Source organism: Podarcis vaucheri (assembly GCF_965113315.1).
Source record: "Podarcis vaucheri genome assembly, chromosome: 7".
NCBI classification, from domain to species: Eukaryota; Metazoa; Chordata; class Lepidosauria; order Squamata; family Lacertidae; genus Podarcis; species Podarcis vaucheri.
The window spans coordinates 18849424-18877362 of NC_138765.1; the positions used below are offsets into that span (position 1 = coordinate 18849424).

Sequence of the window (27939 nt, forward strand, 5' to 3'; positions counted from 1 at the left end):
CAGTTCCCACGATATGGGGGGTGGAGAGTCATATGCTTTAAACCTATGGCACAGCAGCATAACTAATTGCTTAGGTGCCCAGGAAGGTGGGGTGAGCCATGGCAGGGTGCACCACTGAGCTTGTTTGCAGTCTATCTGCCACCTCCCCTCCTTTTGGGCAGCGTGGAGCCTGCAGGTGCCCAAGCCACTGCATCACACCCAGGAGAGATGTGTGGCACGGGCGCACTACAGGCCCCACAGTGTGGTGGCCAGTACGCCCCCTGCCCCCCAAGCTACACCTCTGCTATGGCATGTAAAGGTAAAGATAAGGTAAAGGACCCCTGGATGGTTAAGTCCAGTCAAAGGCGACTATGGGTTTGCAGCGCTCATCTTGCTTTCAGGCCGAGGGAGCCGGCATTTGTCCACAGACAGCTTTCCGGGTCATGCGGCCAGCATGACTAAACCGCTTCTAGTGCAACAGAACACCGTGACGGAAACCAGAGCAGCTCATGGAAACACCGTTAACCTTCCTGCCACAGCAGTACCTATTTATCTACTCGCAGTGGCATGCTTTCAAACAGCTAGGCTGGCAGGAGCTAGGACAGAGCAATGGGAGCTCACCCTGTTGCAGGGATTCAAACCGCTGACCTGATTGGCAAGCCCAAGAGGCTCAGTGGTTTAGACCACAGCGCCACCCTTTTAACCTGTATCTTTACCTTTGCTATGGCATGTATTCACATGGAAAGCACGAGATTAACTTTCCTTTTTGAGGCAATGCTTATGCAAACACACCTTGGCAACAGCATCAATCAACTCTGGGCTATTTGGGTTGAGGGTCATTTGCGGGGAAATACACACACAGGCTTATTGAGTTGTGTGCAGGAAGTTACTGTGCACTCATGCCTCATTTTGGTTTTCTCATCCCCAGATGGCCCCCTTCTTCTTCCGTCTTCTTCCAGCCAGACTAGTATAGCCTTGTGGGCTGGAACTTCTCCATACCCATTTTTTGTTCTAGCTTCTGCCTTCTTTCTCAACACAGGAAACAGCACATCAGAGGACGGTCCCCTGCAGTGTGCAATTGGCTGCATTTCCATACAAATATATAGGGCTTTTCATCTTCTGCTTCCCTCCCCTCTCTCCCCTGCCTACTTATAATTCTCCACAGATGGGTTATCTGGTGCAGAATTTGAATGCCAGTGAAACTCAGCTTGTAGGCTGTCTTGTTTTCCCCTTTTCACTGTTATCTGATTGCTGCTGCAGAAATGGACGGGGCAGACATATATTAGGCGCACTGGAGGAAAAATAGGAGCTATATAATTTATGAGGGTTTGAAACACACACACAAAGCTGGGCAACCTTTGCAAATTATTGGATCGGTCTGGAGGAGACAGTAGATCTGGATCTGCTGGCTGATTTGCAAGTAGATCAGCAAGGATTTCTTACGCTAGCTTGTTTAACAGTGGTATATCCCTTTTTCTCCAAGGAGTTCAGGGCAGTGCACATGGTTCTGTCCATCCTTATTTAATCAGTACAACAACCCTTTGAGGTAGGTTAGGCTGAGAGGAACTGACTGGTCCAAGGTCACCCAATGAGCTTCATGGCCAAGTGGGGATTTGAACCCTGGTCTGCCCGGTCCTAGTCTGGCATTCTAACCACTACACCACATGAGCTGACAAATTATACTGCTCAAGTGACGAATATGTTTGAGGAAGGGCTGTAGGTTGGTGGTAGAGCATCTCCTTTGCATGCCAGATTAAATCCCCAGCATCTTTGGGAATGACTATCTAGAACTCTGGAGTGCTGCTTCCTGTGTTCCTATATCTGATGGGGGAAGGGCCATAGCTCAGGGACAGAGCATCTGTTTTGCATGCAGAAGATCCCAGGTTCAATCCCCAACAGCTCCAGGTAGGGACTGCGAGCCACTCTCTGTCTAAAATCCTGTAGAGGCACTGCCGGCCAGTGTAGACGATACTGAGCTATATGGACCAATTGCCAACCTAGTGGTTTGAAAGCATACCAGTGCAAGTAGATAAATAGGTACTGCTGTGGTGGGAAGGTAAACGGAAAGCTGTCTGTGGACAAATGCCAGTTCCCTCGGCCTGAAATTTGGCTGGACTTAACCATTCAAGGGGCCTTTACCTTTACCTTACCTATATGGACCAGTGGTCTGGCATAATAATGTTCCTATGGAGTAACCAGAAGGGGATTTTTGTGAAGAAGAACTGTCAGCTCCATTCTGTTCTTGAACTCAGAAAAAAAATCTTTATTTCTGAGTGTATGACTTTTGTGCCAGGCTCTAGGGCTGGGCGATATCTGGTTTTCAACATTGTGATATACCAAAATACCAATATATCACAATGCCTGAAATAAGGATGGAGCTATACAGAGACATTGGCTGGCTTCACAGTTTTTCCCCTATTGTGATTTTTGCATAGCGCGCACGCACGCACGCGCGTACACACACACACACACACACACACACACACACACACACACACACAGCATGATTTGTGATATATTGCCAGGTCAAAAATTATGAAGTCAATATCACAATATGGACTTCAAACCAGTTTTGAACAATATAGTGATACTGTATATTGTGCAGCCCTACCAGACTAGTAAAAAAATCTGAAGGAGATCTTGCAAGCCTGAAATCTGTCCACTCCTGTATTTAGGTAATGGTCTAATGTTATTTCCACTTAATGGTCTTATGCCCTCCACCTTCTCTTTAGGTGGCAATGTGTGTATCTTCATGTATTTCAAAATGCTCCAAAGTCCTGATGGCACCACTGCAATTGGTATTGACCTCAATGCATGCTTACTCTTTTATACAATGAGGAATGGTTATATGGATATTATTACTGCACACGATAAGAATGAGTCTTGTGTGGCATCTTTAAGACTAAGAGATGCATTGCAGCATAAGCTTTTGCAGACTAGAGCCTAATTAATCATCCAGGGTTGGCAAATGTTTATTCACATAAGCATATTTATCATTTAGTTATTTGCTTAATGCATTTTATTCCATTATTTCAGTGCCTGCCCATAAGAAAAGTCTTGCAAAGCCGCTCACAAATGACATTGATAAGATAGCTCTTGCTTTCAAGCTTACAATCTTAAAGGACATGACATAAAAGAAAAAAAGGATTGGGAGGAAGGAGGAAGAACTCAAACTCAGGCACTATTACTTAAATTGCAGAGTTCTTGTACCTTGGGCTACATACGCTTCAGGTTACAGACTCCGCTAACCCAGAAATAGTACCTCGGGTTAAGAACTTTGCTTCAGGATGAGAACAGAAATTGTACTCCGGCGGCGCAGCAGCAGCAGGAGGCCCCATTAGCTAAAGTGGTGCTTCAGGTTAAGAACAGTTTCAGGTTAAGTACGGACCTCTGGAACGAATTAAGTACTTAACCTGAGGTACCACTGTAACGACCAGCTGAAAAGAAGAGGCGGGACCAAACATTGCTGGTCTTTCATCATAGCTGACAGAAAAGCCCTGCAATTCAATCTCTTCGGGGTCATACTGGAATGGGGATGCTAGTATCATGAATGGTGATGAAACCTAAGAAGAAGAGTTCATGGCAGTTTGCATATAAGATTAACACACTGGCCAGTCATCGAAGCAAAAATTGATGACGATTCACCTCTCCCTAGCTTGTTGTGCTAATAATTTAACTCTGAGCAAAAAAGTCCACAGTTCCATTTTTTCTCCAGTTATAAATACATTCTGTGCAGCAGTCCGTTACCCATCAGCCCTCAGCTCAGCGGTATAAAGGGAACAAAACAGACTTCTCTTCTAATATAGGGAAGTTCATATATAGTTCCTATATTGCAAGTAAGGGTTGCTGCTAAGGATATTGCTAGGAGTTTTTTGGGTGTGGGTTCAGCTGAATGCCTGGGCCACCTTCCAGTTGTTGTTATAGCCAAGCTAGTTTCCTGGTGAAGTGATAACCTAGGTAATGGACCACTAAGGGAACAAAGGAAGGGGCTCTGTGCGAGACAGAAAATGGGTAGCCCCCCCCCCAATTGCAGGTAGGACAAAAGGTGAGAGTTGAGAATTGAGTGATGTGAGCTAGAAGCAGAAAAGCAACAGGCTGGCAAGCCAGAGAATCAGAGCAATGTTTGGTTTCTGATTGAATCCAAGACTGCAGCTATGGGGAAAACTAGATTCTCTTGGGGTTTTATGCTGTGAGCCCCTCCACTGTAGGCTCAGGCTATATATATGCTAGGGTTGCCATGTGTCCTCTTATTCCAGGACACATCCTCTTTTTCAGGGGTAAAATTTCTGTCTGGGTGGATTTTTAATATTTGCCAAAATGTATCCGGCTTTCCTTTCTGGATGAGACATAGACATAACTAGTGGTTGAAGACTTGCCTTTCTCTTCTTTTCTCCCGTCCCCTCCCTCAGCAATATATCACAGCTTCTATATCCTATATATAGCAGGGGTATTTAAAATGAGAGTCGTCATGGCTTCCTCTTTTTCGCTCTTCAGAATATGGCAGCCCTAAAAACCATCTATCATAAAGACACTGCAGTCTCTGCTGTGCCTCATTCCAAAGGAAACATGAACCCCGAATAAGCACCCAGAACCCTAGGAATCTCGCCCCGCTCGGTGGTTGCGCATCAATGTGATAACATGCACAAAAACTTCATAATCCATGACTCAGCACTTTATACACTGGCTAAGACTGCACTTCTAAACACAGTTCCTAGTAAGAAGTGTCTTACTTCTGCGTAAACATGTCTCAGATTGCTTTGTGTTATTGCTGATTATCCAAAAATCCAAACTCTGCAAAAACCGGAAATATTTTGCATTAAGACAAAAGCATGCAATCTGATTCCTTTCATGGAAAGGACCCTTCATTGGTCTATAGTTCTCTATCCTAGGATGATGTAACATCCAGTCAGGTGAGGTGGGAAAAAGCCCACCTGTTTGTCTCTATGGCAACAGGGCAACCTGTTTGGATATGTAAATGGCTGTACTTAACTGGCCAGCTCACACCATTATCTTACAAAAAGACTAATGTGAGTGGTATAGCAGGTTTCCTCTTAAAGATTTTAACTTTGGAAGTGACCCATGGGGATCATACAGGCGGACCCCTGAAATCTGCAATACTATTTTCTTCTGTAAAATGTTGGAGGCTATGGACAACTGACTATCAAATCTGCATTCTGGATGCAAATCTACACTAAAATGTCCCCTTCAGCCATTGATTTCCAAGCTCTATCTCTGTTGATCAAAGCAGCTCTTGCTTAACGAGGCTACTTTCTCCCTTAATCGTCCCATCTTACAGTCACTGTCACCACCTTCCCCACAAAGGGGAAGAGAAAATCTAATTTGAATAACCAACAGAAGTTGCTGAAATCCCTCACATTGACGTTTTTCACACCACAAACAAGACGGTTCCCAGAGGAACATCTGTTTGAGGAACCGAGAATTCAGCGATCGGCCTTACCTTTCTTTTGCACCCGAATAACTAACAGTATTCTTTACTAGGGTTGGCAAGCATCCGGGAATCCAGTTGTCTCTAGCAGTGTCTGGGCGGGAATCTGTAAAATGTCTGGGAAAATCTGGATGTATGGCAGCCCATGCCGCTTTTGCTGATGTTTCATAAAAATAGCTCTGGGAGCAGAGCTAGAAAAAGCTCAACGACTTTGGCCAAAAATACCCCTGCTTGAAATATGGCAACCCTAATTTTTACAAAAAGCAGAATGTTGTTTATTTCCAGAATATGCAAGAAGCGGGGGAACCACTTCTGAGTGAGAGTGTTCTAGGTGTCTGATTTCCTTGCAACCTTATAAACACTATGTTTTTCTTTAAGTCAGGGGTGGAGGAAACTTTTCCAGCACAAGGGCCACCTTACCTTTGGGTTAGCCTTCCAAGGGCCACATGCCAGTGCTGAGTAGGGCCAGAGCTAAAGTGGTTGGAGCAACCAATGTATATTTTACCTTTGCACAACTAGGCTGGTTTCTACACTCACCCACATGCCAGCAAGCAAGAGGCATTGTTGTGCATTCCAGCCAGGAAAACAGACCCAAGCAGGGTGCAAATCAAGGAGGGAGAGGGGTGTGGCCTGGGCAAAGGGGGTGTGGCTGAGGAGGGGCTTGGTGTGGGGAGAGTTCCAGGAGAGAACCAGGGAGGCATAGACGGCCTCATTTGGCCCCTGGGCTTGGGATAGTGAAAGATGATTATTTATTTCTTATTAATTGCCTTCCGCAATAAAACAAAAAACACCCGAAGAAAACAGTTAGAAAAAGCATGGAAAAGAACAGGAAGCAAATAGGAAAACAATAATATGGGTATGTAAGGGGCACTGGGGGAGGAAGAGGAGTGTGGGGGGAGCGCACTGCCCCTGGCAGCACAATCCCTGTGGTGTGCCATCGCGGCTACCTCCCCACCTGCGCTCGGCACCACGCCCCTACAGGCGATGCGCGACATGCCCCCAGGACACGCGCCAGCCCCGCCCCCGCCTGCTCTCTGCCCCCCCCGGTGCCGGAGCATGAAGCGCCGCCACTGGTAAGGGATGCTAGTGTCAAAATCAGGTACCCCCAAACCCGGCCCTCCAGATGTTTTGGGACTACAATTCCCACTATCCCCGGCCACTGGTCCTGTTAACTAGGGATGATGGGAGTTGTAGTCCCAAAACATCTGGAGGGCCGTGTTTGGGGATGCCTGGAAATCAATTGTTATCGCTACTAGCAGGACCTGCTGAGCTGGGGGCTGAGCACGAAGAAAGTTCATGCAACTGGAGTCCTGCCAGCCGGACCTCAGGTTTGCAACAGGCAGGTGGGTTTCAAGGTCACGCTCCTTGCTTTCAGTGAAACTGGTGCAGTTTTTAAAACGGAAGGCAAAACAAAACACCTTTCTCTGTAAGGAACTTTGCCCTGTGCTCAATTTGCAAATAAAACAGGAACTGAACCAAGCAAAAGGGATTACTGTCAGAAAGAGCGTCATAAGCCTACTGGAGTCTCTCTCTCTTGTCTCTTGTCCCTTGCAAGTAGAAGCCCCTGGAATGTTCAAGCTGTCCAGGTAAGTGGTTTGTTTGTTTCATTTACAGCTCACCTTTTCCTCCAAGGAGCTCAAGATGGCATACACGGTTCCCCCCTCCCCTTTTCATCCCCTCAACAACCCACTCTAACCACTGCCTGCCCTGTGGAATGCCCTCCCGTCAGATGTCAATGAGATAAATAACTGTGCAACTTTTAGAAGACCCCTGAAGGCAGCCCTGCATGGGGAAGTTCTGAACCTTGGGTGTTTTATTATATTTTTATAACTGGGTAACAATTGGCAGAGCAGACTACAAGGTGCAATGGTGCCGCCCCAAATTCCTACCTCGACTGGAAGGGGATTTGGGCAGGTGAAGGAGCAGCAGGGTCTCCTCTCTCGTTTGCATTCAGAGTTAGGGATGTCATGGTCTGCCCAACCCCATCTTTTTCAACCCATCCAAATTTCAGCCCCACATATCTGAAGAAGCAGATATGTCACCTTCACCCAGACCATTGGTTGTGTGGGCATTTTCTTGCCTGTTGCATTGCTGTTCCTGCTGCTGTTTTGATACTGTCTTTATCGGTTAGTTTCCTGGTTTTGCTTCATGATGCCAGTATGCCTCATGCCTGTTTTAGTTGTGGCACTTTTGAATTCTGCTCTGGCAGTTCTTTTTCTCTGGCTGTACTCAGTACTGACACCTTTTTTCCCCCCCTAGAAAAAAAACACTCCACTGGTTAAAAATGTGGCACTGACCGTAACATCTTCATGGTGAGTACCAGTACTGTTTTTTTCCAGAAGAAAAGCGCTTTTCTGGGACCGTTCAGTGAAGGTCAGGTTTCAGATGGGCCAGCAGGGGTGGGTGGGGGAATTCCTTAATCCATCCAAGTCAGAAGTGATGGTAAGGAATATGCTGAGTCATGTGTAGAAGGTAAAGGTAAAGAGACCATTAGGTTCAGTCGTGACCGACTCTGGGGTTGAGGCGCTCATCTCGCTTTATTGGCCGAGGGATCCGGCGTACAGCTTCCGAGTCATGTGGCCAGCATAACTAAGCCGCTTCTGGTGAACCAGAGCAGCGCACGGAAACACCGTTTACCTTCCTGCCGGAACGGTACCTATTTATCTACTTGCACTTTGATGTGCTTTCGAACTGCTAGGTTGGGTGGAGCAGGTACCGAGCAATGGAAGCTCACCCCGTCGCAGGGATTCGAACCACGACCTTCTGATCGGCAAGCCCTAGGCTCTGTGGTTTAACTCACAGTGCCACCCACGTCCCGTGTAGAAGGTGACATCCTGCAAACGTCTGATTGGTCCCCACTCCTGGACATCATGTGGATTGGAATGAAGAATTAGCAGGCATGAGCTTGGAAGTTAGGCTGTCCCCATCGTGTGAAGCTGGCGGCAGACAGTTGTCACCCTGGGCCTAAGAGGCCTCAGACGCATGCTGGGTCTTAGTAATCACAACGTATTTTTCTCAGTGTCCACAGACTGACCATTTAATTATCTGTTCTTGGATCTTTTCAGGTATTGACATCAAGCTGGCAGGTTGATAGTTACCTGTCTTCTTTTTTCCCTTTTTTGACGATGAGGACAACATTTGCCTGCCTCCAGTCTGCAGGGACCTCACTTGTTCTCTAAGAATTCTCAAAGATTATAGACAGAGGCTCTGAGAATATACCCACAAGCTCCTTCGGTTCCCTTGGGTGCAGCTCATCAGGCCCTGGAGATTTGAATTCTTTTAAAATAGCTCAGTGTTCACTTACTACCCCCTTTCCTATCTTGGGCTGCAGCTCCTTCCTCACATTGTTTATGCTGTTATTGCCAGGTTGGGTACTGCTAACCCTCCAACATTTCTCTGATGAAAATAGGGACATCCCATTCCATAAGGAAATTTTACTATTTATACCCCACACATCTTACTAGGTTGCCCCAGCCACTCTGGGCAGCTTCCAACACATATGAAAACATAATAAAACCTTAAACGTTAAAACAAACTTCCTTATACAGGATTGCCTTCAAACAGCTTGGGGGATAGATAACTCCATGCCCTCCAACATTTCTCCAATGAAAATAGGGACATTCTAAGGAAAAGCGGGACATTCCGGGATCAAATCAGAAACCAGAATGACTTCTCTAAATCAGGGACGTCCTTGGAAAATAGGGATATTTGGAGGGTCTGGAAGGCAGATGCAAAGTACCTTTTTTTTGCTCTATAAGACGCACCAGACCACAAGACACACCTAGTTTTTGGAGGAGGAAAACAAGAAAAAATATATTCTGAATCTCAGAAGCCAGAACAGCAAGAGGGATCACTACGCAGTGAAAGCAGCAATCCCTCTTGCTGTTCTGGCTTCTGGGATAGCTGCACAGCCTGCATTCGCTCCATAAGATGCACACACATTTCCCCTTACTTTTTAGGAGGGAAAAAGTGAGTCTTATAGAGCAAAAAATACGGTAGGTGTTGAGCAGTTTCCTCTGTCGCCCAGCAGCATTTCTCTGTCTTCTCCACATTGAGGATCTACTAATTTGCTTGTTCTTCCTCTTTCTTCGAACATAGCCAAATAAACCTTTTAATACTATTTTTAACCTCTCTTGCAAGCCTGGCCTCATTCTAGACTTTCCCCCTCCTGACCTCCCTGTAGCTGTTGGCTGCTTCAGTATACTCTTCCTTTGTGATTCCCCCTTTCTTCCATTTCTTATACATGCCCTTCTTAAATCTCAGCTCCTTATGCATTACCTTTAAATCAGACTTGGACCAGACCACCCTTCAAAGAGTGGGCTGTCCTCTGTAAAGTAGGACACATGCTGACCTGACCCATTGGTGGACCACGGCACATGACCAGAAAGTTGGTCAACATTGGATGAGTCGTGGCTTCTCTTTATCCCTGTGTAGAAATCTCAAGGGTCACCTCACTGCTTTCCCCACAGTTGCCCACCCTGCTGTCTCAAGCAGGGGACCGCAGGTAGATCCATTTAGACCACCTCCAGTATTTGGACGCAGGGCTCTCTCTCGTGGGCTTGCTGAGCCAGGCCTGGTGGCCTTTGTTCTGAGCTTTGTCAGAGGCATTTTGAAGCAGCAAGAGTTGCATTATGAAACCAGATTTGAGACAGGATTTGCATGCCTATCTTGCAATTTCCATCCAGTCACCAGCCTTCCTCAATGGTCACACCATCCTTTCACCAAGGAAAGTCCAATCTGCGTGCAGACACGTTGCGCCATTGCCTCAAAACTGAATTCCCCACTTTCATCTTTGCCTTTGACGCATGTCTGGGGGCACATCTATGCTATCAGTTTAAAATTGTTTTAGCTGCCCTGGTTTCCTCGAAGAAACCAGGTGACTGCAGTTTCCTAGGCTGGGTGTGTGGAGATAAGCAACTGCACCACAGCCATGCAATTCTCTGCACAGAGCTATGGTTCCCAAGAACCACAAGAGACCCAGTGTGGTGTAGTGGTTAAGAGTGGTAGACTCGTAATCTGATGAACCGGGTTCACGTCTCCGCTCCTCCACATGCAGCTGCTGGGTGACCTTGGGCTAGGCACACTTCTCTCAGCCCCACTCACCTCACAGAGTGTTTGTTGTGGGGGAGGAAAGGAAAGGAGAATGTTAGCCACTTTGAGTCTCCTTAGGGTAGTGATGTCAAATCCAAACTACTACTCCTCCTCCTCCTCCTCCTCCTTCTCCTCCTCTTCTTCTTCTTCTTCACAAGTGTAGCATGCCAAAATCCTTCTATGCTGTTTCTTTTCCACAACCAAAGCAAGTGGGATGGAATGGTTTTTCTTGCCTGCTTCGAAATGGGATTTGGACTATCCTACCCCCTCTTTCCCTCCCACTCCCAGTTACATCTCCCCTCCTCCTGGGCCAGCCCACCCATAAGGTGGGGACAGGTAGCTGCCTTGGGCACAGGTGGCATCTCCCCTTGGGCACCTCACCGCCTCTGCTGCTGGTGCAGAAATGGTTCCAGAAGCAGTGCCAGCTTTTGGCAAGATCTCGCTGGAAGCTGCCACCATGCAACCCAGGCAGGGGAGACTGTGGTGGTGGTGCTGGGGAGCCCACGGAGGCACTGCCTCTTTGGCTGTTGCCCCCCCCCCAAATTAGCATACCGTAGAGTTCTGGTGCTCTAAATTCAGGAGGTGGTTGCAGCTAGCAACCCACTGGACTAATCCATGGTGGATTTAATTCTGATGGGAAAGGTAGGGCACTTAGATGCCCATTTAAGCTGTGATTCTCAGCAACTTGGATTCAGAGGCATGATGCCTTCGACAGTGGCAACTGAATATCCCCCATCATTGCTAGTAGCCTTTGACAGCCCTCTCCTCCATGAATTTGTCTAATTCTCATTTAAAGCCATCTATGCTAGCAGACAATGGGACGCGGGTGGCGCTGTGGGCTAAAGCCTCAACGCCTAGGGCTTGCCGATCGAAAGGTCGGCGGTTCGAATCCCCGCGGCGGGGTGCGCTCCCGCTGTTCGGTCCCAGCGCCTGCCCACCTAGCAGTTCGAAAGCACCCCCGGGTGCAAGTAGATAAATAGGTACCGCTTACCAGCGGGAAGGTAAACGGCGTTCCGTGTGCGGCTCTGGTTCGCCAGAGCAGCGATGTCACGCTGGCCACGTGACCCGGAAGTGTCCCCGGACAGCGCTGGCCCCCGGCCAATAAATGTGAGATGGGCGCACAAACCCCACAGTCTGTCAAGACTGGCCCGTTCGGGCAGGGGTACCTTTAGCAGACAGGGTTCCTTCCTGTGGGAGTGCGTTCCATAGTTCCTTATGCACCACATTCTTTTATCTGCCCTGAATCTTCCAACATTCGGCTGCATTGGATGTTCCTGAGTTCTGGTGTTATGAGGGAGAGCTGTCCATTTATTCCCACCCCCTGCTTCCAGCTACTTGCTGCCTGGGGCACAAGCCTATGGCACATATTTGCATGTGGCAATTTGCATCTTGGGCTAGTCACACTTCTCTGAAGTCTCTCAGCCTCACTCACCTCACAGAGTGTTTGTTGTGGGGGGAGGAAGGGAAAGGAGATTGTGAGCCACTTTGGGACTCCTTAGGGTAGTGATAAAGTGGGATATCAAATCCAAAACTCTTCTTCTTCTTCTTGCATGTGCTCGGGGGTTTTTTACGGCTAGATGCCTCTGAGCCAACTGAGATGGCCAGTGCCTGGAGTTTCCAAAGCATGGCACTTTTGCAGTGTGGGTGGGTGGGTGAGCAAACCTTTTTAAAGGGTCAGAAGAACCAGGATTTGACAATGGCCCAAATTTAGAGGGAAGAGCAATGGTGAAAGTGGCCAGGGTTACTGCATTGAATTTCATTTTCTTTAACCCCCCCCCCAAGCTTATTGCATTAATATTCCAATCCTCCCTCCGCAAAGAGTTTAAGGCTGGCAAACATGTTTCTTTGCTCTGACCTATTTTATCCTCACAACAACCCTCCGCTGTGGGTTAGGTAGAAAGACTGGCCTGAGAACAACCAGCAAACATTGTGGCTGAACAGGAGATTTGAACCAACATCCTAACCATGGATAGGCAAACTAAGGCCCAGGGGCCAGACCCAGCCCAATCGCCTTCTAAATCCGGCCTGCAGACAGTCCGGGAATCAGCATGTTTTTACATGAGTATAATGTCTCCTTTTATTTAAAATGCACCTCAGGGTTATTTGTGGGGCGCAGGAATTCATTCTTCTTTTTTTCAAAATATAGTCAGGCCCCCCACAAGGTCTAAGGGACAGAGTACTGGCTCCCTGCTGAAAAAGTTTACTGACCTCTTTCCTAACCAATACACCACAATGGGTTCTACTATATTTTATCTACCCAGAGTGAAGCTAATGTCAAGCTTCAGTTGTGATATCTTGAGATTTCATATATGATAGAAGGGGGAAATGCCAGAGAAAGCCATCTCCCCCCACCTCCTCCTCCTGCTTGCAAAAGACGTTTTGCAGAGACTTCTGCTTTTCTGGTTCCTGTCTATTATTTCCCCTTCTGTGTTTAGCAGAATTCTCATCGAGGGTCAGGACCACAGGCGGAAAGACAGAGGCAACCAGGAGGTGCATCTCTCGCTGCAAGTCGAAACGGACAGGTCAGGAGAAATTCTGGGTCTGGATAGGGAATTGTAGTGTGTAACACCATACATTTAAAGCACATCCCCCCGCCCCCTCAAATACTGTGAATGGTCCTTTTTTAAAAAAAAGCTGCTCTGAATTGTAAGAGGCAAGCTACCATTCCTTGGGGCAGAAAATGTGCTTAAGATGTGTTTTAAAGGCATGGTGCATACATCGTCCAAAATGTCTTAGTTGTCTTTACTTTGAACCCCACCCAAAGCGGTAAAGGTTCACAAGAAGAGGTTTAGTAAGCAGATGTTTTGGAGGTTCTTTTGAGGGTTGGTGAGCAGAGCCAACCCTACTATTGGGCAGGGTGAGGGAGCTGCTTCAGGCAGAAAGCTCATTTAAAGTGTTGTGTCAAAATAACTTGCCTTGCTTTTGGTACTATGCATGTGTGTGTGTGTGTGTGTGTGTGTGTGTGTGTGTGTGTGTGCCATTTCCTGCTCCACCTCAAGCACCAAAATGTCTTGGGCTTGCCCTGGTTTTGAAGAAGGCTTTTTTCTCTCTCTTTCTCTCCCAATCTCAGAGAAAGGAGCAAAAGAGGCTGTTTTCCTTCAGGGCGACTATTGCAGAACAAAACACAGCCAAGAGTAGGAGGGTCCTGGGACGGGTCGTTCTCCTGTTTCTTGCATTTATTATGCAGGTGCAACAACACACAACAAAGAGCTCATCTAGACTAGCATTTGCACTGTGTTTCTAGGCTCAGGTTTTTGCTTTCAAGTTCCCTGCTGGAGCACTCCCCCTGGTTTCTCTCAGTGTCTCATTTCCCCAGTCTTTAGTTCTCCACATTTCCACATCATTGAGGGCTTATCCTCCCCTTCAAGCTGCTATTTGCCTCACAAGGGCGACATAGAGATCAGCAACCAGAGATGAGGAATGAGGAACAACATGGAGGGAGACAGAGGGAAGTAACATGGACAGAGACAGCTGCCTTTCCTTGATGATGCTGGGGTCCCCATCTATTTCAGGGGACCCTATCGACTGTTTTGAAACAGAGATCTCCTGGATCACATGTCATTTGGCCATTGGATGAAGAGATTAGTTAAATATGAGCTCTTTGAATATGTCTAGAAGAAGAAGAAGAGTTTGGATTTGATATCCCGCTTTATCACTACCCGAAGGAGTCTCAAAGCGGCTCACAACCTCCTTTCCCTTCCTCCCCCACAACAAACACTCTGTGAGGTGAGTGGGGCTGAGAGACTTCAGAGAAGTGTGACTGGCCCAAGTTCACCCAGCAGCTGCATGTGGAGGAGTGGAGATGCAAACCCGGTTCCCCAGATTATGAGTCCACCGCTCTTAACCACTACACCACACTGGAGATGTGTATGTTTAAAATGTTCGTTGACATTGAAACTGTGCATCCTGACTGAATAGCTCCTGGATCCCGAACAGAATCAAGCTTTTCTGGGTCAATCTAGAATTGGTCCAGAGCTGGTCAGGGTAGCCCTGGATCACCCGGGAGGGGGGCAATTGTGTCCTTCTTCCTCTTCAGTCTTCTCCTTCTTCCTCACTCATTGCTGTCCAAAAAACACAAACAAGCAGATGCACTTGGCTCTTCAGCTTGGATTCCACAGCGGCCTTCTCATCAGAGTGTGAGCTACCTCATGTGTTTGACTCCACTGGTGCCTGTGGAAAGCGACTGGCTCCACTCAGTGTGTGTGTGTGTGTGTGTGTGTGTGTGTGTGTCAGTACAGAGACTCCCTCAGCTCTCCCACACCCCCTCATGAAAAAGCTTCCTGAGCTCATATGCTAGTAGAGGGCAGGATCAGAGAATCAGCTGGTCCGCCACTGGGCCTGGTGCCTGATGCCAGCTCCCGCAGAGCACGTCCTTGGGGAATCCTGCCATTTTGCATTCTGTGGACATGACCAGCGTAGCTGTCACTGAGACAGGAGCACAAGCATGCTGGGAATGTTAGAAATGGGGAAACTGAGGCTGGGGCTGGTGGCCCTTGCGAGCCTGGCGTCTGAGCTCATGCTAGACTGTGGCATTGGAATGAGAGACTTTGTGGCTAATGCTGCTTCCACATTTTGATTCTTTCTGAAACTATGGGTTCTGAGTATCTTCCCTGCTTCAGCCAGCGCTGCTCACTTAGCGCCTCATGCTTCTCTTCTCTTCTTTCTTTGCCCCAGAGCTCCAGCCTCAGAAAGAAGCCTCCAGTTCAAAAAAGATGCCAAGAGGCAGAAGGACAATACAACTCATGAACCTTCCCTGGGGGATGAAGAGCCCAGTCTCATTGATGGCGATGGTGACACTGTTGATCCTTGCCTTTCTCTGCAAAGGTAGATATGGTTCACGACAACACTGGGGAACTTTCAGCCTTTCCAGATATTGTTAGACTCTAGATGTTCTCGGCCCCAGCCAGCTCAGCCAACCCTCAAGGAAGATGGGAGCTGGAGTCCCTCAACTTTTGAAGGCTCACATTTTCTCCACCCTTGGTGTACAGAAATGAGAAAATGTGTTCTTCTAAGTGTTGCTTCCTAAGAGGGAAAGGCCATGGCCAAGTTTGGAAACTGACTGCTTGTGATGAAAGGGCTAGTGCCGTGCTGTTTTTATTGTAGCATCTGTATATTTTAAAGTGTGTGTTTGTGTGTATATAGCTTTAATGTTTAATTGTTTTTAATTATTGGGTTTTTAAAAATGTTTTTAGCTGTTCTTATTTTTATCTCTATGCCAACATGAGTCCCTGTTAGGAAAAAGGTGGGGAATGAATGAATTGCAAAAAATACCCAAGTTAAACCTGAGCATCTCCACAAACTGGGAGAGGTTCCTGTCTGGGACACTGGAAAGGCATGACCCATCAGAGTAGATGGACCAGTGGATGGACTCAGCATAAGGCAGCTTCTGATCAAGTCCAGGTTTTGGGTGGTTCTTGAACAAGACACCCTCCACACATGCCCCTTCCTCACAGAGTCTCCCTCCGCACTGCAGGAGCTCCAGAGGGTTCTTATCACTGAGTCCCCACTGGGATAAGGGCTCTTGATAGACACCCAACCATGCCACCTCTTGCGGCCAGCCCTGCTTCCCATGTTCCTCCTAGGTTTTGCTCACTTCATGGTTTATTTTAAGAGTGAAGAATTTGAAAACTTGGAAATGATGAGTCCTGAGTACAAATGGCAGGAAGAGCTCCAGTGTGAGGCCTAAGGAGCACCAGAATATCCCTGGTTCAGGGTCCTTGGCTTGAGAGCACCTTCCTCCTTCTGACTGAGAGTGCGTGTGGCTCCTCCTTCTTGCCCTGGCCCAGGAAACACTTCCCCCTGAGGTCCTGCTGCTGTGGTGGGTGGTTGGGAAGTCCTGGGACTGGAGACCCACCACAATCCTCAGGTGCTGCTGCTCCAGACAACCCTTGATGTTTTGGTGCTGTTGACTGTGCAGAATGTTCTTCTCAAGGTGTACAGTATGCTGGCAAGAGGGTCAGCTGCAAAAGTGGTCTTTGCTAATCATCAGCCCACAAACCAGTGAACTCCTTCCTTCTTTCCGTTGGCAGGTCTGCGGAGTCAGCTCCCGGGATATGATCTTAAAGCACTAAAGGCTGTCACCGTGCAGAGAGGTCTCTGCGTTCACATTCCCTGCAACTTCACTTATCCCACTTCTGAGGATCGGTATCCTGAGGAATTATATGTCTACTGGATTAAGGACGATGGTGCTAGGTCCTATATTGGCAACATCTGGCACTCAAATGTTGGTAGTGTTGTTGCCAGTAGTGACAAGGCTCAAAGAATTGCCTCATTTGCTGGGAATCGTTTCCAGTTGACTGGAAATCCATCAGAAGGTGACTGTTCCTTTAGCATCAATGATGTTAAGTTTGAGGATGAAGGGCAGTACTATTTTCGATTTGAGAAAGCAACCTTAAAATTCAGCTATTCTCGTTATATTTTACCTCGTGTTTCTGTGACAGGTAAGAGGTTTCCTACTTCTTTATTTGCTTCCTCATTCCCTGTTTTGTGCTCTTTCATGCTGTAAAGGGGGGAAAGGCTCTGCCTACAAATATGCCTAGACCTCTGGACATTCTGCTGATGCCAAAGGGACAGGGGGTACAAGTGCTCCATGCTTCCTGTTCCTCTCCATTGTTGTAACACCAAAATTAGATCATTTGCATCTCCAAATGTCTGAATACTTTACACAGCTCACTAGAGGGAAGAACTCTCTTGTGGATTCTGTGCTGACAATCTGGAGAAACAGGAAACTGGAGGCATTTTCTCCTTCACTTCCAGCTGCATCCCATCACCTGCTTCTTCTCCTTCCCCAGCCCCTCTCCACAGCTTCCTCAATGGCAGGAGAAGCAGAGAGGTGTTCTCTTGCCACCTTTGAAATCAGCCTCAGGGCAGATCTGGAACATTGTCCCAATTCACTGCACGCTGAATTCTAGGACCAGAGGGTGCTTTGGGTGGGGGACATTTCTCTCATTCATGGGCCTCATTCCAGGGGCCACATGCAAGTGGTGGGCAGGGCCAGAGGCACACATGGACGGAGCCTCTAGCAAATGTGGGCAGAGCAACAGGCGTGCCTCTTATCTCGTTCAGGCCTCAAACTCAGGTCACTTTCTCATAGCTGACTGGTTTTGAGGTGAGTGCACAGTGGGTTGAGGCACAGGGCTAAAATTAGGGGCACTTTGCTCCTCCCCTGTTTCTCCTGCTGCTGTTCTGCACAGAGCTAAGCCTTGATTTGGCTTTGCAAGGAGGTGGAGAACCTTCCCCTTGCTGGTGTGGGGCAGGTGGTTTTACAGGAGATTAAGCCTTAGCTTAATGTCTGAGCCCCAAACAAACCATGAGCAGTTAGCTAAAAAGCAAGCCTATGCTACAGCTCATGGTTTCTTTTGGAGAGAAACAAATCTTGAACCTGAGTTTAGATCAGTGGTTCCCAATTAGGGGTCCGTGGACCCCTGGGGGTCTGCAGAATACACACAGGGCCTCTGTAGCCCCATCCCTTGCCTTTCCCCCAACTCATTTTTTTGTCATTTTTGCATGGTATTTCACAAAATTTATGGTCTGTTTTAGCACTCTGCAATTTTTCAATATATTGGTTAAAACTGGTTTTGAAATCACACCGTGATAACGATTTCGACCCAGCAATACGTAGCAGTATATCACTCCTTGCTCGAGGAAGAGCAGGGCAGCTGATTTCAAGGCACCACCCAAATCGTAGGATGATCTCAGCCGATCACGCTGCTGATCTGAGCTGCCTTCCCTCACACCGAGGGAGACCAGGGCATCCGATTGCGAGGTGCTGCCTTCTCCTCATGCTGATGCAGAACAGGGCAGCTGACTGCTCTCACTTCAAGGAACTGTGGCACTACCTTCCCCTGGCACGGACTCGGAGCAGCTTTTTTAAGTCAGCAGAAAAGCAGCAGCAGCAGCCACAGTGGATGTGCTTCTTCACTGGCTGCCCCCCTGATTGTAGCTTGATGCACCCCCCACCCCCTCCCACTCAAACCATGCAGTGGGGGTGACATCGCTTCCTCTCCTCCCCCCAGCCATCCAATCTCTGCGGCTGCTCTTTCCCTCATCCCCATGTCCAATCTCCAATTTCAGACATCGTGCTATATCAGAACATTGTGATGTTTAGCTGCTGATATATCACAATGTTGAATACCAGATATCTCTCAGCCCTAGTCTGTTTTTTTTAGTACACCTAAAATGCTTTGCTTATTAAAGGCTACCCCACATTTTGTTCAAAAAATTGCTTTGCAGAGGTAACTACCATAGAGCTATCAAAATGTTCAAAAGTAGGGGGACTGTGGCTTGGCTTTTGGAAAATAGGGGGTCATTGTTGTTGTTGTTGTTTAGTCATTTAGTCATGCCCGACTCTTCGTGACCCCATGGACCAGAGCACGCCAGGCACTCCTGTCTTCCACTGCCTCCCGCAGTTTGGTCAGACTCATGCTGGTAGCTTCGAGAACACTGTCCAACCATCTCGTCCTCTGTCGTCCCCTTCTCCTTATACCCTCAATATTTCACAACATCAGGGTCTTTTCCAGGGAGTCTTCTCTTCTCATGAGGTGGCCAAAGTATTGGAGCCTCAGCTTCAGGATCTGTCCTTCCAGTGAGCACTCAGGGCTGATTTCCTTAGTAATTAGTTAATTGGGAACCCCTGGTTTAGATTAACATTCTGCCAAACCATGGATTAGTTCCTGGCAACATGGCAGGAGCAAAACACCTTGGATTTGGGTCCCCTGCACCAACACAGTGTGTATTCACCTTCAAACAATAGTTCAGTTAGGGCTAAGGTGATATGCAAGCCAGGCTTGTGTTGGCTACATGGCATTCAGGTAAATGTCAGCTGTTTCTACATGGTCATCCACCTCTTTCCATCCAGGCAATCTAGACTCATTACACAGTTCAACAACCCATTCCTGGAAGAAGGTGTGTGCATGGAGGGGGTGGGGAGTGTGGACAGGGGAGTTCTGGATTTGTTCCATGTCTCCTAGGTGGAATCTACACACATATTAAAAAACACTGAGGAAATGCTTTAAAAAAATGTTTTAGAAAATGTATTGAATTTGCCATGGCTCACCATCACCATCTAGTGCCACATTTGTATATTGCACTTTGCAACACACTTGAAACTTTTATTTGCAACAGTATAGCTGAGTCCCTAGAAATTGCCCTCTCCAAGCTCCTCACCCCACGGCAAAAGATATGCAGACCTGCTTCCTATTCCCCTGTATGCAAGTGAGCAGTTTGGGTGGGTGGCCATTTGCTTCAGAAAAAAATAGTTCAAGGGTTAAGTGACCCCTTCTCAGCCTGTGCTCCTCTTTTGATGAAAGACAGATCCCTCCTGTGGCTGCTGCAGTCAAGGTGTCATTTCCCCCCTCTTCCTGTGTCTCCCAAATCACATCTGGCTTCGTCCTCCAATTTCAGGATCCTGAGTATCAAACATCATGTTCAGCAGCATAGTGGCAGCCATCCAGATTTCTCCCTCTCCAGGCTGAGTCCACATTGAGCAGAAACATTGACCAACATTGGTAGAGAAAGCAGACCATTGCATGGGGAATCAGTCTACTAAGGGAGAGACACAAAGTTATTGTTAAAGGACAAATGAAAGAATGGCAGGATTTGCCGCAAAGTGGGGGGTAAAGTAGTGCTGGTGACCATCCATAATTCAGGACTCCTGTGTCCTGTTCCCTAGTTACTTTAGTCTGTGAATTTACTTCTGATCCCATCCTGGGGACTTTTGTTTTCTCAGAGCTGGCAGAGAAGCCAAAGATCCTGAACTCTTCGGATGTGGTTTTGGAGAAGAGCGTCACCCTCATCTGCCAGGCACCAGGGACCTGCCCATGGAAAGAATCATGGAGCCAGCCTCAGATCTCATGGAGTAATTTGCCAGGACCAGCAACTGCACAGAACCATCAGCACAGCAATGGGAGCTGGACCTTTGCTTCTGGCTTCACCTTCACACCATCTCTGCAGGATCAAGGCAGAGCCCTCACTTGCCGTGTCTATTACCCTGCAGTTGGGAGAACAGTTGTGAATACAGTCTCTCTTGAAGTGTTCTGTGAGTAGCTCCCATAGCTCAGTACTGCTTCCCCCTCCCATGAACAGCCAACAGTTATTTCTACCCCATGCAAGCTAATTTACTCCTTTCATGCTCCCCTCACTGTTTTCTTATGTTTCAGTCCCACCTCAGGACATCGGAATCACAAGGCCTGGACACCCTGGTGAGATACAAAACTCTTTGGTGTTTTTGCACATCCCCATCCTCACTGAGCTCTGCTGCGCAGCCAATAGCTGCTCAAGGATCTCAGAGTGGGAATTGTGCAGGAGGAAGGGTTTTAGAGATGGCTGGGAGTTGGGGCAGAGCCCAGGATGGTGGTTTGGGGGGGGGGGAGTTGAAGACAAACTGGACGGTAACAGGGAGGGGCTGGGCTCAGTGGGTCTTTGCAGCAGCCATGCTATGCCATACACACATCCTTGCACCCGAACCAAAATTCACTCCCCACCGTAGCACCCTTCAGGCTCTTGACCTGAGTCTCCTCTTTTAATTGCCGTGGGGTTTCTATTTAATGGGATTGTTCTATTGCCTATTTCAATTGTGGGTGTTTATATTTTAATGCTTGCATAACTGGTTTTTGTACTTTGTAAGCCATTTAGAATCCTATGTTGGCAGTAAGTGGTGTATTAAATTGGAATGAGAAGGAAAAGAAATGGGCCCCAAGTCTTCCCAGTGGAAGGCAAAACAGTGGATATTATTATTATTATTATTATTATTATTATTATCTTGCCAGTTGAACTTGCAGAGAAATGAGGGGATCATCTCTCTTTTTGCAAAACTATGGCCCAAAGCTGTCTTGAACCAATTATAATTAATAATCATTGTAAAGATTTGAATCCCCACTTCTGCAGACCTGGTGTCAACCATCCTTCAAAATGCACAGGAACATCTCAGCACTGAATGAGGATTCCTTAGCATCAGGCATCTCAGGACCAATTGTGATCTAATTGCATTTCTCTTACAGATTTCTCCGCACAGAAAGAAAAGCTGGTGGTCCGAGAAGGTGACACCATCAGCTTGCTTTGTGAAGCTCGGGGCAAACCTATTCCCTCTGTGACATGGATGAAGAAGAACAAGACCCTAAACAACCATATGCAGGGCAGTAAAGAAACTCTTCAACTGTCCAGCATTAAATCAGAGGATGCTGGGATGTATCAATGTCAGGCAGAGAATCTACATGGCTCAATCAGGAAGAGTATTTCAGTGATTGTGCAATGTAAGAGATGGGGAGCAGGAAGTTCCTTGGGGGCATTAACCTAGAAAACTCCGTTGTATGCTAAGTGGCTTGACCTGCAACTAATACCAGCATGCTTCCACTAAGGGGACCTCTGCAAATGTACACAGCTGTGGCTGCATTGTACAGTGTGTCAGCCTAGTAGTGTGAGATGCAGCTTTTGACAGCTTCATCACAAGTTCAGGAACCCCATGATGAGCTTACATATTTGCAGAAGCTTTCTAAGAAGTTAGTTTCAGGATGCATAAATGCAGCCCCAGGGGCAAAACCACAAATTCAAGTCACTGAACATACCGGTAACTCTTGTCTAAATTTGTGGAAGTATCCTCATTCACCAGGAGAGGGCATATTTATGCAACCTCTCATCAGAATGACAGCTCTCTAATATTAAATGCAAAGGCCATACTTAGAAGTTTCTGTTCACATATCTGTCCTGCCATAAAGCGGGATATGTAGGATGTGGCTTTGATGTTTCAGAAGAAAAGCTCTGTGTGGACAATGGAGGAGATTGGCTGGATGTCCCTCTCCCACTGCCCATCTTCTGTTGCTTGAAGACCTTTTTGTCTAATGAGCATCTCATGAAGGAATATCCCCAGCTGGCAATGGTCTTACTGTTTGCTACCTGGAGATGCAGAACATAGTTCCTTTGCTTAGCCAATGAAAAGGCTGCCATAAGGATGCTGCTTGTGGGGACCTAAGTCGTTTTGCAAAGTAATTTCTCTTCCCCTTCTTTGGTACCATGTGATAGCCTCATAGGTGGGACTTGTGTTTAGCTGTTGGGGTGTTGCACAGTCCAGTACTCTGATATTCATTTGGCATACCGAGAATCTGCATTGTCTTTTTTATGAGCAATTTTCTGGTCATCATGGTGTGTTTGTGTGTGTATACAGTGCTTTTTTAATTTTTAGGGGTACTCTCTTTTTCCTACTCATATTGAAATATTGCCAAACTTAGATTCAGAAAATGTTTAGGGGTATGCATCCCCCCAGAACCCCCCCCCCCTCTCTCTGTGTGTGTGTAGCTTAGAAAAGGATTTATGCCCTTCTTCTTTTTCTATTCCCCTCTGTTTCCTTTTTCAAAAAATGCAATAATCTGATTAGCAATGACGACAGTAATAGGAACAGAATAAAGTAAACATTTGACATGCAGAATGTCACCGGCTAAGTTTTACTCCGAGTAGATCCATTGAAATCAATGGACTTTAGGCATGTTAATTCATGTCAATGAGTCTACTCTGTGACAGATTAGCACTGGGATACAACCCCAAATCCACCGAGATTATGGACAATGGAGGGCAGACCTGGATCTGAATAGGAGGTAAAAGACGTAGTCTCAACAGTGCAGTGTTTTTGTGTCAAAATACGGTGCTTTTTCATCTTGCTCTGTCTGCTCTGTGTACACTGGGCAGGGGAAGGGCACTTTCCTTGACGATCATTGCTGACCCTACCTTTCCAGCGGACAGTACAGGCTGATCCATTGGGGTGAACAGGGCACTGAACCACCAACCTCAGTCCACTCTTAGGCAGCCCCTACTGGCTGCCTTCTTACTTACAACCAGCCTAAGGGGTGTCCCGGGCTGCCAGCTTTCTCCTCCTTGGTCTCCATTTTACCCTTCTAGAGCTCAGCAGGGCAGACGAGAATAGCAATATAACTGGATTTAGTTGGCTCTACCTGTCTCTGGCTCCACCTCTCATTGCTTCTGGATCTGCTTGCCATTGGTGGTCTCCCTCCCTTCCAGCTAGCCGGTCCCAGTGCCACCAGAAGGCCCTTTCTTGCACAGCAACGGGCCTCTCATTCACCCATGTAAAGGCTCTTCTCTTGTTGATTCAACATTGATATGTCTGTTCCAGATCGCCCAAGGACAGTGACGTTCAATGTCACCCATGCACACAGGAGGGACCCAGCACTAGCTCGAGGTACCAGACAGTTTTAGGGTGCAAAAGTCAGCGCACGGATCCTTTCTCCTCTGGAGGATGAGGCTGGCTTCAGCGGGGCAGCTGCTGTTTCACAGACATGACGGCACTTTCCTGTGATTACAGGTTGCCCCAGGGAAGTAGCCAGTGGCTCCCAGTTGACGGTTCAGGAAGGCAACTTATTGCGGCTGCTCTGCAAGGCCGATAGCAACCCTGCAGCCACTACGAGCTGGTTCAAGGAAGGCAGGGCCTTGGAGAAGCTGCCAGATGACTGGCTGGAGCTGGTCAATGTGAAAGCAGAGGATCAGGGTGACTACAGGTGCCAGGCTCAGAACGCCATAGCTTCTGCTGAGGGATTCCTCCAGCTCCTTGTGGAATGTGAGTGAGGGAGTCAGGGTTTGGGTCAACCACTGGGACTCCCTGCTGCAGGGGAAATGTTAAGGGTGCTGATCCCCCATGCAACAGGACACCCCTTGTCCTCTGCTGGGCTGCATTTGAGGTTCAGTGTGAAAACACCAAGTGAGATTTTCATCCCACCCAAATAGCTGCCTAGAGTAGTGCTCCTATTTAGGGAGGCCAACTCCCTTTTTCATTAAGGGGTCTACTAGCAGCATGGGCAGAAGAAACCCATTCAGTGCCTCTTTTGCTATTGTTGCTGCCCCGTCACTGGAAAAGCCCAGGCCACATGGTTTTCTCCCACGAGAGAAAAGGAGGTGGACTCTCCTTCCTTGGAGGCTGGGTGGCCATCTGTCATGGCTGTTTTAGTTGAGATTCTTGCATTGCAGGGGGTTAGACTAGAGGACCCTTGGCATCCCCTCCAACACTAAGAGTCTATGAGACACAGCTCTTAAGTTCTTGTAAACCATTCCTGTAAATTCTGTTTTTATTTTCAAACTGGACACAAGGGGGAAAGAAACTCCTTGCCTTCTGAACCAAGCTGAAGCAGGATTTTACCTTATTCAACAGAGTAGGGAACTAGGGTGGCAGCAGTGTCTGCTCCTGGCTGCCTCTACTGGATGAATTGTGGTATTGCAGCTGGTGCAGTCATTAGCTAGATCGGAATGTGTTCTTCACCTTGGCTACTTGGTTCTCTGCAGATGCCCCCAAGCTCAGCAAAAAACCCGAGAAAAACACTACCTGTTGGCGTAAGGACAATGACATCCTCTGCAAATGCTCCCTGCACTCCAAGCCTCTACCTCAGATCCATTGGCAACTGGACGGGAAGACTGTAACTGAAAACACCAGCACAGCAGACCTGAAAGTCTCTTCCTCAGTCCAGAAGAATGAGGTCACCAGCTCCCTAATTTGGACAGGTGGCCCGGATGGCGACCTCAGCATCATCTGTCTTGGGAACAATTCTCTGGGAGTCTACACCATGCAATTCCTCCTTCATTCCTTGAAAACAGGTGAGACTCCACCAGATTGAGAAATCCTGACTTTTGCAGCCCTGCTGATATTGGAAAACCCCAAAGAGGTTGGAGTCATGCACCCTGATTCTAAAGTACATTTAATTACAAGTGAACCCCATTTATTTCTGTAGATCGGGGATTGCCAGAATGGTGTCTCCACCCATTTCACCCTTACTGAAAAATGATGCCAATTAAAACTAGCATCTTAATTTTTGCATTTATTTTACCTGTTTGTGTTAAACCACCTGGAGATGTTTAAAAATAAAATGAGCAGCAAATGATGATCATTGTCATCATCATCATCATCATCATCATCATCATCATCATCTGCTTTTGGGAAATGAAGGAAGGAGGATGGGGACCAGGATTCCTGATTTCCAATCCCAGTTTTCTTTGAGATCTTGGTTTATCATTGCAGGCGCAGGAAGCCATTCAGCACTGCTCCTCTCTGGGCTGTGTGGGGCTTTGCTGGCAGCGGTTGTCTTCCTGCTCTGCCTGGGCCTGATCAAGTGAGTTTATCCTTCTCTGATCTCCCTCCCTCCACCTGGTTCTCAACAACAGGCCACTGTTCTACTGACCTGACCATTGAAGCCACCTTCTGGCAGGCAACTTGTGTCAAACCTGAGAAGTCAAGCCTGGACAGCAAGCTTGGACAGCTCAGTTAGAGTTTGGGAAGGAATGGGAGATGCAAAGTTATTGTATGGACGGATGACAGGAGATGACTGAGAATGAAACCAAAGCCATCAGGTTGTGTCCAACTAAGTTCTACTCAGTGGACCCACTGAAATGAATGAAGCAAAGTTGATCATATCGGTTGACTTTCAATAGGTCTACTCTGAGTAGGACCAGCACTGGCAACAAGAAGATGAGTTTTGATGAGGGCTGTAGAGGAAGAGAGAGAAAGACCTGCATGCAGGTCTTCTAATCACAGGGGTGTATGAGAATCTTACCATGTTCTGGCCATTTTGATCTTAGGTTTTATAAGAAGAGGAAAGCAACTCCGAAAGCGGCCATCCCAGAGGCTATGGATTCTGCTAATTATGTAAACTCTGCCAATGGAGGGCAGCAGAGAGCCAACAACTTCAGCCTGATCTATAGCAACTTTTTACCTCAGGTATGCATCCCATGTAGCTTTGCTCTTCTGCTCTTAGGCCTCCTGAGGTAAGTATTTTTTTTGGGAGGGGGGAGGGGGTGCTTCAACACAGAGAGCAGGTGCACAAGATGTTTAAGTGCTTTAAAGGTATGTTGCAAAGGGGGGGGGGTCTTTTTCACAACATCTCTCTTCCCTTTCAGGGTCAAAGATCACCCCATGTTGGCACGCCTAAAGCAGCTGGAGAGAGGACCCCGAAACCCAGGCAGATCCCCAGACCTCCCAGTCCGAGCGTTGAGGAACCAGATGAGGTTCACTACACAACTGTGGCATTCAAAAGCAAGGGACCTCCACCTCAAGTGGAGGAGTCTGTGGAATATTCAGAAATCAGACGGGAATAAAAAAACACACCTTGTTTCCCAATAGGAGAACAATCACATCATGATGGAAAGGGGTTATTTGACTGACAAGAGGAGCTGGGTATGAAAAGTGAGCTGGACGTCAAGAATAAGCAAACTGGATTTAGTGTCCACCAAGTAAATTGTCTGGACAGGAGAAGCATTAGATATGCCGGATATGGAAAGGGTCTTCCATTTTAGTAAATCCGGTGTTTTTTACTTGTTTCTTTGTTTTTACGCAAGGAAGGAGGAACCAGAAGAAGGCAATGGTAGTGGACATAGTTAACCAACATACTCTGAACGAGGTAGACATCATCAGCTGTCAACTACCTGCCTCTTTGCCTGTGAACATCTTCCCTCCCCAAAGTGATTGGCTGGACTGTTGTGGTGTCAAGGAATGTTCCCTGCTCAGTAGGAAAAAACAGCACACCATCTTCTAAAGCAGCCTTCAGCAATCTGGTACCCTCTAGATGTTTTGAACTGCAGCTTCCATCATCTGCCAGGACACATGGCCAATGGTCAAGGATGTTGGGACTTGTAGTCCAAAACATCTAGAGCACAGCAAGTTGGGTAAAGTTGTTCTAAAGATTTTGTTTGAAAAGATTATTGGGGGGGGGGAGCCTATGTTGTACAGCTCTATTTTTTTAAAAGTATTTCCAGTACATCTCACTAACTCTTTTTTTCCTCTGTGGCTCTTATTTATTTATTTGACGTGCTTGTATCCTGCCTTAATAAGGAGAAATAATTAACATGCTTTGTGCTTCTGTACAACAGCTGCCCTTTCTCTATTTAGGATGGTCATCTCAATAGCCTTTCCATACCCCCAAAGCATTTTGCAGATTTCTTCCCGCCATGAAACATTAGGTAAATAGGAGACTGCCACACAAAGCGCTGCTGAATATTTTTTGAAAGCCCGAGTCTGCCACTGGTTGCTTTCTCTCACATACTTGCCTCAGGCTCAGTTTCTTTTGCTGGAGGGGCGGAATGCTTCTGGTAGATTCTGGAATATGCATTTCCCCCCTTGTAGAGCTCAAGATTCATTTGCTGGTATTCAATAATTAAAAAATATTTTTAAAAAATCTTTCACACATGTGGTATACACGCATGTCTCTGTATTTATGAATATGTTGTTTTCCTCCCCAAGCTGTTGGGGATCATAAATCTGATTCAGGCTCTCTTTATGGCGGCGACTCCTTAGATAGACTTTCCCTCCCTCGACCTTTCATTTCCTGTCTCATCCTATCTTCTCTAAGTGCTGCAGTGACATTTCTTCCTGAATGTACCGACTGCCCCCTCAAACAGAACTTGGCAAAGATTAAGCTTCTTAACCTTTTCCTGCCATTACC

General features: G+C 47.2%; 1 protein-coding gene across 1 annotated transcript; it reads left to right on the plus strand.

Moving 5' to 3' along the window:
* Positions 1 to 6992: 6992 nt before the first annotated feature.
* LOC309537923 (sialic acid-binding Ig-like lectin 16) lies at positions 6993 to 27772 on the plus strand. The gene is made up of 13 exons (XM_082233067.1): positions 6993 to 7011; positions 12955 to 13038; positions 15191 to 15340; positions 16546 to 16956; positions 20244 to 20552; positions 20674 to 20715; positions 21514 to 21765; positions 23634 to 23699; positions 23823 to 24074; positions 24794 to 25102; positions 25524 to 25614; positions 26081 to 26219; positions 26399 to 27772. The coding sequence occupies exons 3-13, from the start codon at positions 15229 to 15231 to the stop codon at positions 26594 to 26596; spliced, it is 2181 nt and encodes a 726-aa protein (XP_082089193.1). The 5' UTR covers positions 6993 to 7011; positions 12955 to 13038; positions 15191 to 15228; the 3' UTR covers positions 26597 to 27772.
* The last annotated feature ends 167 nt before the right edge of the window (positions 27773 to 27939 follow it).